Source organism: Panthera tigris, chromosome B1, assembly GCF_018350195.1.
Source record: "Panthera tigris isolate Pti1 chromosome B1, P.tigris_Pti1_mat1.1, whole genome shotgun sequence".
Taxonomy (NCBI): domain Eukaryota; kingdom Metazoa; phylum Chordata; class Mammalia; order Carnivora; family Felidae; genus Panthera; species Panthera tigris.
Window position 1 is genome coordinate 203,745,194 of NC_056663.1, and position 12,740 is coordinate 203,757,933.

General features: G+C 52.1%; 1 protein-coding gene across 5 annotated transcripts in view; it reads left to right on the plus strand.

Annotated features, from left to right (window-relative positions):
• The window catches only part of RNF212 (ring finger protein 212), a 37,214-nt gene extending 25,258 nt beyond the window's left edge, over positions 1 to 11,956 (plus strand). For 3 of the 5 annotated variants that reach the window (XM_042985182.1, XM_042985185.1, XM_042985184.1), the window contains 4 exons: positions 46 to 109; positions 11,038 to 11,110; positions 11,371 to 11,534; positions 11,714 to 11,956. In XM_042985182.1, the coding sequence (XP_042841116.1) occupies positions 46 to 109; positions 11,038 to 11,110; positions 11,371 to 11,534; positions 11,714 to 11,751 (339 nt within the window). In that variant the 3' untranslated portion in view covers positions 11,752 to 11,956. Of the gene's footprint in view, positions 1 to 45; positions 110 to 199; positions 379 to 11,037; positions 11,111 to 11,370; positions 11,535 to 11,713 lie in introns of those variants that run through there. The other 2 variants (XR_006217120.1, XM_042985183.1) reach the window with 2 other exon arrangements.
• Positions 11,957 to 12,740: the final 784 nt, after the last annotated feature.

Consider the following 12,740-nt stretch of genomic DNA (forward strand, 5'->3'; position numbering starts at 1 on the left):
ATGGGCAGCTCCAGGAACTGACTTGTTTTCTTTCTACACGCTTAGTCTGAGGTCACGGCTGGCCCGGCAAGAATCTCTCTGATCAGCCCGCCTCATGATGGACGCATGGGTAAGCGGGGGTCCCTGTCCCCTGCCCCAAATGGATGGGGGTCCCTGTCCCCTGCCCCAAACGGACATGCCACGGAACTGTCTGCCACAGAAGGGAACCCAGTGGAACCCACCCAGGGCAGCGCTGTCCTGCCACGAAGTCAGCGTGGGCAGTGACCTGTTCCCCAAAACGGTGTGGCTGCTGGGCCCGTTGGGGACCCTTCACGAGTACTCTTGTCCCAGCAAGATGTCTCCGTCTCGGCGAGATGGTCCCTTCCCAGTGGGAGCAGGGTGAGCCCCCCCCCCCCCGCCCCGGCCCCTCTGCCGTCGCCTTCATGCCCTCAGCAAGCCCCTGAGCTTAGGCCCGTGAGGGAGACCCTCACATCCGTGATGTGTGACCCCGTTTGCTTCTCTGCTCTCCGCCTCACCTTTGCTTCTTGCTGGAGGGGATATTCTAGCAACTGCCTCGGAGGAGGGCCCACAGGCAGGCTTCGTGGTCGCATCTGGCGCCTCTTGCTGCCTCCCACGCAGCCGAGTGGCCTTGGGGCCCCAGCACCCGCTCCGGGGGCCTCTCCGCGGCACTTTCGCGCCTGAGCGGCACCCCATCCTGGGGGTCCACCCTGCTCACAGCCTCTTGTCCCCCTTCCCTGCCCTTAGCCCCCACACTGCCCCCCTCAGGCCTGTTGTGCCAGCTTCTAGAGAATCCAGCTCGCGATGCGGCTCCCCTCTCCCTCCCCCCACCCCCCACCCCCCACCGCCATGGATGGAGTTTCCCAGTTGAGCCAGTTCCCCTGGATGGAGCTCCTTGTCACACCCCAGTGAGAACTTGTGACACACGTTGATGCCGTGTTTCCGTGGTGTCCGAGGTCGCGGTCCCCGTAGGTGCCGGCTCTTGCCTCGCCACTCACCTTTGTGGGGAGCAGGGCAGGTCCTGGAGGCCCTGGCATGTGCGCTGTTCCCACGTGGTTGTGGGGGTCACATCTGCCTTCACAGGACTCAGGCGTGGAGGCCGCAAGAATGGGAGCTCCCTGCCCTGCTTCCCTTCCGTACAGAAGCCTGGGGTCTGCCCGCCCAGCCTGGCTGCGCCCTTCCCTCCTCTTGCCCCTCACTGTCCGGGCGGGGGCTTGTGGGACCCCGGACCTCACTGGGTCCTCTCCCTGGCGCATGTTTCCAGAAGGGAACACAGTGAACATCCTAAATGCTTCCAGATGTATCGATCAGAATCGAGAAGTGACACGGGGGAGGGGGGCCTGCCTCGTGCGTGTCCTGCCCCGTGCGCCTGGAAGGGACAGGTCCTCATGCCGTGACTGATCCTGAGTGTCCTCATTTTAGTCATTTCTTGTTTTTGACTGTGAATTCTTTTTCCCTTCTGTCCTTCACGTGTATGAAATCCTCAAGATGAAGGATATCCATCTTTTATCCAATTTGCTGTTTAATTTTATATTTGATTTTTTTTAATTTTAGATGGTTAACATTTTTTAATTATTTTTTAAAATTTACATCCAAGTTAGTTAGCATACAGTGCAATAATGAATTCAGTAGATTCCGCTGATTCATCCCCTACATATGACACCCAGTGCTCATCCCAGCAGGTGTCCTCTTAATGCCCTTGCCCAGTTAGCCCATCTCCCCTCCCACAACCCCTCCAGCAACTCTGTTCTCTAAGTCTCTTATGTTTTGTCCCCATCCCTGTTTTTATATTATTTTTGCTTCCCTTCTCTTATGTTCATCTGTTCTGTATCTTAAATTCCTCACGAGTGGAGTCCTAGGATATTTGTCTTTCTCTGACTAATTTCACTTAGCATAATACCCTCCAGTTCCATCCACGTAGTTGCAAATGGCAAGATTTTTGATTGCCAAGTAAAACTCCATTGTGTGTGTGTGTGTGTGTGTGTGTATACCACATCTTCTTTATTCATTCATCCATCGACGGACATTTGGGCTCTTTCCATACTTTGGCTATTGTCGATAGTGCTGCTATAAAAATGGGGGTGCATGTGTCCCTTCAAAACACACACCTGTATCCCTTGGATAAGTGCCTAGTAGTGCAATTTCTGGGTCGTAGGGTAGTTGTATTTTTAATTTTCTAAGGAACCTCCGTGCCGTTTTCCAGAGTGGCTGCACCAGTTTGCATTCCCACCAACAGTGCAAAAGAGATCCTCTCTCTCCGCATCCTCACAACATCTGTTGTTGCCTGAGTTGTTAATGTGAGCCATTCTGACGGGTGTGAGGTGGTATCTCATTGTGGTTTCGATTTGTATTTCCCTGATGATGAGTGATGTTGAGCATCTTTTCATGTGTCTGTTGGCCATCTGGATGTCTTCTTTGGAGAAGTGTCTGTTCATGTCTTTGGCCCATTTCTTCACTGGGTTATTTGGTTTTGGGGTGTTGAGTTTGATAAGTTCTTTGTAGATTTTGGATCCTAACCATTTATCTGATATGTTGTTTGCGAATATCTTTTCCCATTCTGTCAGTTGCCTTTTAGTTTTGCTGATTGTTTCCTTCGCTGTGCAGAAGCTTTTTATTTTGATGAGGTCCCAGTAGTTCATTTTTGCTTTTGTTTCCCTTGCCTCTGGAGACGTGTTGAGTAAGAAGTTGATGCAGCCAAGATCAAAGAGGCTTTTGCCTGCTTTCTCCTCAAGGATTTTGACGGCTTCCTGTCCTACTTTGAGGTCTTTCATCCATTTTGAGTTTCTTTTTGTGTCTGGTGTAAGAAAGTGGTCCAGGTTCGTTCTTCTGCATGTCGCTGTCCAGTTTTCCCAGCACCACTTGCTGAAGACACTGTCTTTATTCCATTGGATAGTCTTTCCTGCTTCGTCCAAGATTAGCTTGCCATACGTTTGTGGGTCCATTTCTGGGTTCTCTGTTCTGTTCCATTGATCTGTCTGTTTTTGTGCCATAAATGCTTAACATTTTTATGTTCTCAAATCTGTTAATTTTTGTTTGTTTCCAGATTTCTGTTTGGACGGATTTTTTCCAAACCTATATCATTTTATTCTAGTTCTTAATATTTATCTTTCTCCAAAATCCTTACAGTGTATTTTGAGATATATTGTAATATGAGTGTCCCAACCTGGTATTTTTATAATTTGTTTTGAAAATATTTCTGAAATAACACACAGAAAAATGGTAAGAAAAGTATGAGAAACTCCCTGTTCCCCTTACCCAGATTCCCCGACTGTTAAGATTTTGCCACATTTGCTGCCTACCCTTTATAGTCCGTGTTTCTTTGAACCACTGAGAGCATGTTGCAGGCATGGCGCCCCAGCCCCCCACAAAGGACAGGGGTGCTCACAGCACCAGCACAGCCTGCAGGCAGCTCAGCGTCAGGATGGTTCTGCCCCTTGACCATTGAGAAGCCTTGTTTGCTCTCGGGCTCAGAGTCCCCTGTGAGGATACCCCGCATCTCAAACGGCCGCTGTGTCTCAGTCACTTTCCTTGTCTTTTCTGTCTTTAGCAGTTTTAAGAGTTCTAGACCTTCAATTCTAACAGAGGCTGAGAGACCCCCCCAGGCCTGGGTCAGCCAAGAATTCTGTATCTAATAGAATTCTTCTTTAAAAGTTTAGACAAAACAGAGGTGCCTGGTGGCCCAGTTGGTGAAGCTTCTGACTGTTGATTTTGGCTCAGGTCATGATCTCACGGTTCCTGAGATTGAGGCCCACATCGGGCTCTGCACTGACAGCTTGAAGCCTGCTTGGGATTCTCTCTCTCTCTCTGTGCCCCTCCCCCACGCTCACTCTCTCTCAAATAAACATTAAAAATATCGAGTTGAGACAAAATAAACACATTACAGAGTAACTCAAACAAGGGTCACTAGCAGGCCTGCCCTACAGGAAATCCAGTGGGAGGCACCGAGCGGAGGATACACACTGACGGGACTGGAGGGAACAGGGTCTCATTCTCTGGTACTTTGCAGACCTGAGGTGGTAGAAGTGGCAAGTGTAACACAGCAAACCAGCACCTGGGGCGGTACGCACGGAGCGGGGGACGGGGCCGGGGCCGCGTCGGAGCAGAGGTGACACAGCCCAGCAGAATGAAGTCAGCCTTACCTGGAAGTCGACTTGTTTCAAGTAAACACAGACAAACGTGACTTCAAAGATACAGTTAAGTCGAGAGGAATTCAAATATCGCATTAAAAGGCATTTGTTTGCCACAAAAGAAGGCAAGGCAGACTAGAAGGGAAAAGACACATGAGACCGTAGACGATAAATAGCAGAATAGGTACAAACCAGATCCTATCAATGCTTCCCTTCATCACGAACGCTAAAGACCGATGAAAAGGCAGAGCTTGTCAGACCGGGTGGAGAAGCTGTAGCCACGCACTGTCCGCCGGAGGCCTGTAATCCAGCAGCACAAGGAAGCGGAGGACAGGGTGGAAACCGCACCGTGTGGACAGTAAGCAGATGAGCTGGAGCTGCGGTGTGACTAACGAACAAAGTGGTTTTGGACAAAGGACGTTTCTGGAGACGAGCAACGTCTCAGCGGTACGCACGCAACAACAGAGGCGATTAACGAAGCAAAAGCAGACGAGAGGGAAAGGAATAGACTCGGTCTTCGAGATCTCAGTGCTCTCTTCTCAGAGGTTGATGGGGCGGCTAGAGCAGGAAGGTAAAAGGAAACAAATAGCATCGTGGCCACACACAGGTCTGATCCATCGGGGCCGACATTAAATGTGAACGCACTAAACACCCCAGTGGAAGAGCAGAGATTGTCAGACGGCACGAGAGCTACCCTGACAGAAGGCACACTTGTAGATTCAGGGAGACAGAAAAATTATGGGAAAAGGTATAGCAAGTGCAGAGCTAGGGAGGCTGTTTTCACATCAGACAAAGCAGGTTTTTTAAGATAAATATTACCAGAGACCAGGAAGGGCATTTCATGATGATTAAAGGGTCAACACGCCAGGAAGACGTAATAATTCTTAGTGTAGACACCCCACAATGGAAAGTACATAAGGTGAAAGCTGACAAAAGCGGAGATGGTTAATTCAACAATTGAGATTGGGGTATTTCAGTTCCCCGTTCCAGTAACGTGAACGGCACTGTCCCCCACCTGACGACAGCACGGCGTGCGTTCCTTGCCAGGGCGGAGGGGGGACTCTGCAGGGTAGGCCACGTACCAGGATACAAAACAAGTCCCAACACCTTTAAAGGGATCATGATCACGTGAAGTGTATTTTCAGACTACAGTGGAATTAAATTGGAAGTCAGCAGAAGGAAAATCTGATAATAAAACAAGTATTAACACAATTATAGCTTTAATGGATCAAGGAGAAAAAAATCGCTAGTAACACCAGAAAATGAATGAAAGAAAATACAACATATCAAAATATACAAGATGCAGGTGAAGCAGTGCTTAGAGGGAAATGTATAGCTTTAAACGCTTGTGTGAGAGGGACGCCTGGGTGGCTCAGTCAGTTGAGCGTCTGACTTCGGCTTGGGTCATGATCTCACGGTTCGTGAGTTCGAGTCCCATGTCAGGCTCTGTGCTGACAGCTCAGAGCCTGGAGCCTGTTTCAGATTGTGTGTCTCCCTCTCTCTCTCTGCCCCTCTCCCACTTGCTCTGTCTGTCTGTCTCAAAAATAAGTTTAAAAAAAAAAATTAAAAAAAATAAATGCATGAGAAAGGAAGGAGGCCTAAAACCAGTGAGCTTCCACCTTAGGGAGCTAACTACAACGAAATAAATTTGAAATGTATAAAATGGAAAACTCTCAGAGAAAAGTCAGTGGAGCTTAAAGCTTGTCCTTTGAAAAGATGATGAAAATTGGTAAACTTTTTACCTACAGTGACCAAGAAAGCACAAATTACCAGTGTCAGGAGTACCACTATACACCCTACAGATATTAAAAGGGTTATAAGAATATTGTGAATACTTCTATACTACCAAAGTAGGTGACTTATGTGAAATGAATAAATTCCTATCAAGACATTATCAAAACTACCTCAAGAAGAAATCGTAAATCTGGATAGACCTCCATCAAGAAGTTGAATTAGTAATTTTAATATCTTTCCATAAAGAAAAGCCCTTTTCCCAATAGCTTTATGGGTGAATTTTATGTGACATTTAATGGGCTAATGTCCTATATGAGTTCTTTTAGAAAATAGGAGGGGACTGAACACTTTCCAGTTTTCATAAGGTCAGCAATATCTTAAAGTCAATGACAGCACAAGAAAAATAATTGAGCAGTATTCCTTATGAATATGGATACAAAATTCTTCAAAAACATATGAGACAATCAAATCTAGCAAGCTAGGAAAAGGATTGTATGCCATCACCAAGTGGGATTTATCCTATGAATTCAAGGTTATTTGACATCTGAAGATCGACTAATTAGTATACTAGTAGAAATAAAGGACCTAAAAAACATTAGAGCTTTTCAACAGATAATTTGACAAAATTCTACAACCATTCACTCTCAAGAAACGTAATAAAAGGCAACCTCTTCGCCAGGTAAAGGGCATCTGCAGAAAGCCCAGAGCTGACCAGGTACTGTTGAGAGGGATCATGCTGTACTCTGAGACCGGGGACATGGTGAGATGCCCCCAGTCCACAGCCCCTCTCCTGTCTGACATCCACTGAGGGCTCCAGCCAGTGCAGGGAAGCCAGAGAAGGAAGTGAAAGGCACATCGATTGGGTGAGAATGAGTAGAGTGTCTTTATTGTAGACGGTGTGCCCTTGTGTGCAGAAAATCATGAGGGATCTTTAAGAATACTAGGAATCATAAACAAGGTTGGTAAGATTGTAGGATACAAGATCCATACATAAAAGTCAGTTGTAATTCTGCATATAAAAAGTCCAAAATTGAAGTTAATTGGTTGGTCCTGTCAAAGTCTTCTGCACTTTGTATTCTCTTCCACTAAGAGATGTTCCTCTGTTCCTGGAGATGCCTGGTTGGCTTAGTTGGTGGAGCATGTGACTCATGATCTCACGGTCATGAGTTTGACCCCACGTTGGGTATAGGGTATAGAGATTACTTAAATAAAAATTTCAAAAATACCATCCTTTTTAAAAGTTTTTTTTTAATGTTTATTTTTGAGAGAGAGCGTGAACGGAGGAGGGGCAGAGAGAGGGAGACACAGGATCTGAAACAGGCTCCAGTCTCCCAGCTGTCAGCACAGAGCCCGACGCGGGGCTCGAACTCATGGACCACAAGATCATGACCCGAGCGAAAGTCGGATGCTCAACTGACTCAGCCACCCAGGCGCCCCCAAAATACCATCTTCTTACTCTTGCTTTACCGTAAATTTTGAAATCAGTGGGAGCCGTCTGACTTTGTTCTTAATTTACCCAAATAACCTTGGCTGTTCTAGGTCCTTTGCGTTTTTACATTAATCATAAGATCCATTTGTCAAATTCTACCAAAAAATCCTGCTAAGATTTTGATAGCAATTACATTGCATCTGCAAATCAGTTTGGGGGAGAACTGATATCTTAAGAGTTTTGAGTCTCGGGATCCATTGGTGACGTCTCCTTGCTTCTTGGATCTCTGATTTACCCAAGGGATCTTTTGTGGTTTTCAGTGTACAGGTCTCATTTCTACTGATACGTTCCTGCCTCAGTAATTATGTTTGATGGTGGGATTTTCTTCATTTAATTTTTAGGTTGGTGACGGTTTGCATAGTGTATCTTTTCCGATTTTAAAACATTCAGCCTATTTGTGTCTGAATGCAAAGTGTGCCTGTTGCAGACAGTATGAGATGTTTTCCTTCTTGCCTGGTTTCATTCTTAAAATCCCTGCCTCTTGACTGGACTGTTTGGTCCACTGATAGCTAACACAGTTATTAGTATGTTTGGATATATGTCTGCCATTTTGCTATTATTTTATGTATGTCTTGGGACTTGTTGTCTGTATCTCCTTAACTGCCTTTTTCGCATTAAATATTTTTAGTGTATGATTTTGCTATGGGCTGGATCGTTTCCCCTCAAAATTCACGTTAAAGCCCTAACCCCCTGCCACATGACTGTATTTGGAGACTGAGCCTCTAAGAGGTAAATGAGGTCCTTGGGTGGGACCCCAGTCTGATATAGTTGGTGTCTTTATAAGAAGAGACACCAGAAGAAGGGGGAAAAAGCACGTTGTATTTATGTCAACAAAACCGTAAAACCGCAACAAAGAAAGGAGACACCGGGGAGCTCACTGGCTCCGCGCCCCAGAGGTCGGTGAGGGCACACAGAGAAGGTGCCAGTGGGGAACCGGGGACAGGCCCTCCTGGATGCCAGCCAGCCTCCAGGACCGTGTCCGCTGGTAAAGTCCGGCGCTGGCCCGGGGTGCTGTGTCAGGGTGGCCGAGCCCACTGAATCGACACACGTTCGATTCTGCGGCTGATATTCCGGCAACGTGTTGTTATTTTCTGTGATTGCCTAGGAATTAGGCCGCGCACCCATCGTAACGTACTTGACGTGAAAGCTGACTTAACTGTGGTGAGATTCAGCAACACTGTCCCCCGACACCCCTCCCCCATTGCGTGCTGTCTCGTTGACGTATAACCACGTGTGCTGTGTGGACGCATACGGCATCCACAGGTGTTAACCCAGGAACGCGGCATGCGAATGATTTTAAACTCCCATATCTTGAAGGTCTTGAGACAAAGGCACACATACACACCCTTTACTTGACCACCTCCGGGGCTTCGTTACCGGCCGCTCTCCTTTCCCTTCGGCCTGAAGCGCGCTGTCGTCGTAGGGCAGGGCAGCTGGCGGTGGGTTCTCCTGGTCTCTGTCCACGTCTGAGTGGCTTCACTTCGTGTGCATCTCGGAGGCTCGCTTCCCTGGACGTGGCTCCGTGGGCCACCGCTTCCAGCCCGTGGAGGTTCCTGCTGCCGCCTGGCGAGAAGTCGGCCGTGAGTCATGCTGCCCTGGGCCGCCCTGGTTTCCTCCTCGAGCGGGGAGCCCTCCGGCCTTGTCGTCTTAAGACGATCTTGTCTCTCGTGCGGGAGCCGGCTCGGCACCGCCCGCCCCCGGCTGTCCCCACCTCGCTGTGCCACCACCCGGTCCACGTGTGGGTGCCGGCTGCCCCCGTGGGCTGGCCGTGCCGGGGTTCACGTCTGTGTCCAGCTGGTCCCGGCTCCTGCGCGGCCTGGGCCCCTTCCCCACGAGCACGCTTGACGGAGTGGGGAGCTCCCCCCTACCCCGGGCACAGCCACCCTGCTCCCCGCCGCCCGGGACCCCTCCTCCTCAGCGACCACCCGCCAACACCTGCCTCGGTGGCACGTTGGTGCCTCGTTCAGGAAACAGCGCGGGCTCGTCCGTCTGCCGCCACAGGCCGATGAGGTTTTCCGTATTCTGGATAAGGGAACTTGTCCTCTCTAAACAGCAAATTTCTCGTTTGCCAACGGAAATATTTCTAACCTCATTGAACGGCATGGCTTTCTGGAACAGGAGCTACGGGCCTTGACTTGCTGCCCGTCTTGTCGGTCGGGGAGCCTCGGTCTGAGCGCGCGGTCCCAGCGGGGCTGAAGCAGGGGATACGCCCCAGCGCCCGAGTGCTCGGTCGTGCCCTGCTCTGGAGTTCCCGCGTGGCCGGGGTTCCCGCTCAGACCCCGTGTGTCACGAGGTTCCCACCTGCCGCGTGCGGGGTGTCAACCCCAAACCCCTGTGAGTTCACCTCCGGGGGCCTCGGTTCCCTCATCTCTGTTGATAACCGTCATCGCCACCGAGTCCCGCAAAGAGTGACTAAGACTCCGTCTCCGTGGTCTGTAGCGCGTTGAGCACGTAACCTGCCATTACTGTTTGTGTTGCGCCGGGGTTAAAATGTCCCGGGACTTGTCTGATGAGATGTGTGGCCAGCCCACCAGGAGACAAGGTTTTCCTCACAGCCCCGGCAGCAGGAGGCGGGCACGCCCCACAGGGGCCCACGGGCAGAGGGAGCAGGGAGGCTGCTCTTCACGGGAAGGAGTGGTGGGCAGTGAGGACGGCTTGGGATTGGCTCCTTGGGATCATTTCAGCAGTTTTGGGGGTGGCGGTAGGGCAGAGCGGGGAGGTGATGGGGAGCACCTCTGGGCACTCAGATTTCATGTCAAAGGCCAGCTCACAGACGAATCGTTACTCTTTGGGAGTCAGCTAGCCCTGGGAGGGGTGGTCTTCCCAGAATAAGCAAGGCCCCGCGGTGCCAAACCATCCTAAAATACAGGAGATAAGTAACGAGTCATTTTGCATCTCTGGTCTCAGCCATTGTGCTGCGGCACGGCCGGTGGGCAGAGACACAAGGTCCCTGTTGGCCGCTGGGTGCCTTGCGGCCCTGGGAAAGCCGCTGCCCCTCTCTGATCCGGGTTCTTCAGTGTGAAAGGGAACACGGGGAGCCTAAATGCTGTCTTCCCTGCTCTCCCTGCCATTCTTCTGTTAAAATTCTCCAAGATTTGGATGCAAAGGAATTCGGGTATTAAACAATAGTAGTCTTCAGATTTGCTCTCTGCTGTGACTAATGCGTGCCAGGGGCTGTTTGCGTCTTTCAAAGAAGCTTCTTATTAGCACGGAGGATGTCAGCAGAAATCCGGGAGCCTGGCGGTGTGGGCGGAGACCAGAGCCGGTCCTGGGGCTAAGGGACTCAGATCCAGAAGCTGGTGAAAGTGCCTTTCCCTGCCAGTGGTTCTGAGTGACAGGAGCAGGGACAGAGTAGGGCAGAGAGCAGGTCTCCGCACATTTCTTGAGCCATCTGCATCCCAGGTGCCCTCCCCAGCCCAGCCTGCGGCCCAGAGCTCGGTGTCGGGCTGAGGCTCTGCGGGGCTGGCGGTCCGGTCCGGGTGTGCCCGGGGCAGCTGCCGGGCACGAGGGCCACAGCACTGGATCCCAGGAGTTCCGTTCCAGTCCTGTGGGTGCGTCCGCCCGGTCGGGAAGGGTGTGGGTGCGGGATGGCGGGGACGTGGCAGGGGACAGCCGAGGGCAGAGGGACGTGCCTCTGTGTTTGTCTTCCCTGAGCCGCGCGTGTTCACCTTTTGCTCCTGTCCACCGCAGGCAGCGTCGCCCGCCGCGGCCCTCAGCCCTTCGGCCCGACGCCAAGTCACAGGGACCTGCCCCAGGCCCTCAGGTAGTGTCCCCGCCCCAGGCGTCCACCACCTGACTCACTGCAGTTCATGCCGCTAACCTTGGTGTACTGCTTCTTAAACCCCTCTGCGTGTGTTCTGAGCAGGGTTATGTCGTGTAGACAGCTTCATGCTTTGCTTTTTAAAACCAAAGAACTGGAAAGCTCCGAGGGGGCGTGGCCGATGCGGTGGGGGAGGGGGGGTCGGGGGGGGGGCCGGGGGGCCCTGTCGCTGAGGATTCTGTGTCTGTTGGGTTTACTCCTAGGGTCCCACCGCTGCCTGTCCCCGGCAAGGGGCTGTCCCAGGCTCCCGCGCCCCAGGCCCCAGGCCGAGCAGGAAGAGGGGGCTCGCCCAGCCTGGGGGGCTCCCGGGCAGCGGCCCCCAGGCAGCCCATCAGCATCTCCGCGCTGCTGCAGAGACAGCACGCAGGCAAGTGTGCCCTGCTCTGAGAGCAGCTGCTTCTCCCGCACGCGTGCATGTGGCAGAAGCAGACGCGACGCGTTGCGCGTTCCTGACGGTCGTGCCGCGGCGCTTTGGTGAGTGGCTGAGACGTGAGTGGCAGTCCCGGGCGTGTCCACCTTGGGTCACGGCTGTCCATGCTCCCGCAGGGTCTGCTGGCCTCGAGGGAGTCCCGCACGGAAGGTGAACGAGCTCCCGTCCCCGGCCTGGCCCTCCGGGCCCCCTCGGCGCCGGCGTGTGTGCGTTAGGCAGCAAACGTGCTCGTGCGTGCGTCTGCGTGGAATGAAGTAATGCCGTTGAATAAAGCATTTTTCTGATGACCTGGGATGGCATCGTGTGATGTGTTTAGAACTTCCGGGGCACATCGGTGGCTCGATCGGTTGAGCATCCGCCTCGGCTCGGGTCGTGATCTCACGGTCCGGGTTCGAGCCCCGCGTCGGGCTCTGGGCTGACAGCTCAGAGCCTGGAGCCTGCTTCGCATTCTGTGTGTCCCTCTCTCTCTGCCCCTCCCCTGCTCACGCTCTGTCTCTCTCTCTCTCAAAAATAAATAAACCTTAATAATAAAAAAAATTGTTGAATAATTTTCACTGGAAAGGCAAAACTAAATGAGATATCTGAATAATAGTGGCATCCCTGCCGCGAACCAAGACGGCAGCCGTGCCCCACACACGCGGCCTGGGGGGCAGCGCCGGGCGCCTCCAGTGTGCGGCCATCTGCCCCACGGGGCTCTGTCATGCGGGACGGCAGTGCGGAGCGGCCCCCTCACGGCCACCGGAGGCCTGGTCACCTGTCTGAGGGGACACCACCCAGGATGTGCTGTGGGGAGGGGGCGAGGGGGGGCTGGCACTCGGCCCCCAGGGAAGGTCCTTGAGCACCAGTGGTAGTAAGGTGCCCAGAAACCCGCGTATTTGCAAGTGCAGACCGGGCCTCAGGCCCATCTCTGGACTGAGCTCTTACCTCTACAGGTGGGACAAACCTCTTCAATGCACTTCAGGGCTTCCGTGCAGGGGTGGGTGTGAAACCGTGAGAGCAGGCCTCTCAGGTGGCAGCACCGGCCCCGCTTTTACAATGTATTCTGTTCAAATGTGCCTGTGAAGGCTATTTTCGTGTTATTCCCAACCCCCTCGACCCGGCGCGCCCAGTAGGGTTGCGTGTTATTCCCAACCCCCTCGACCC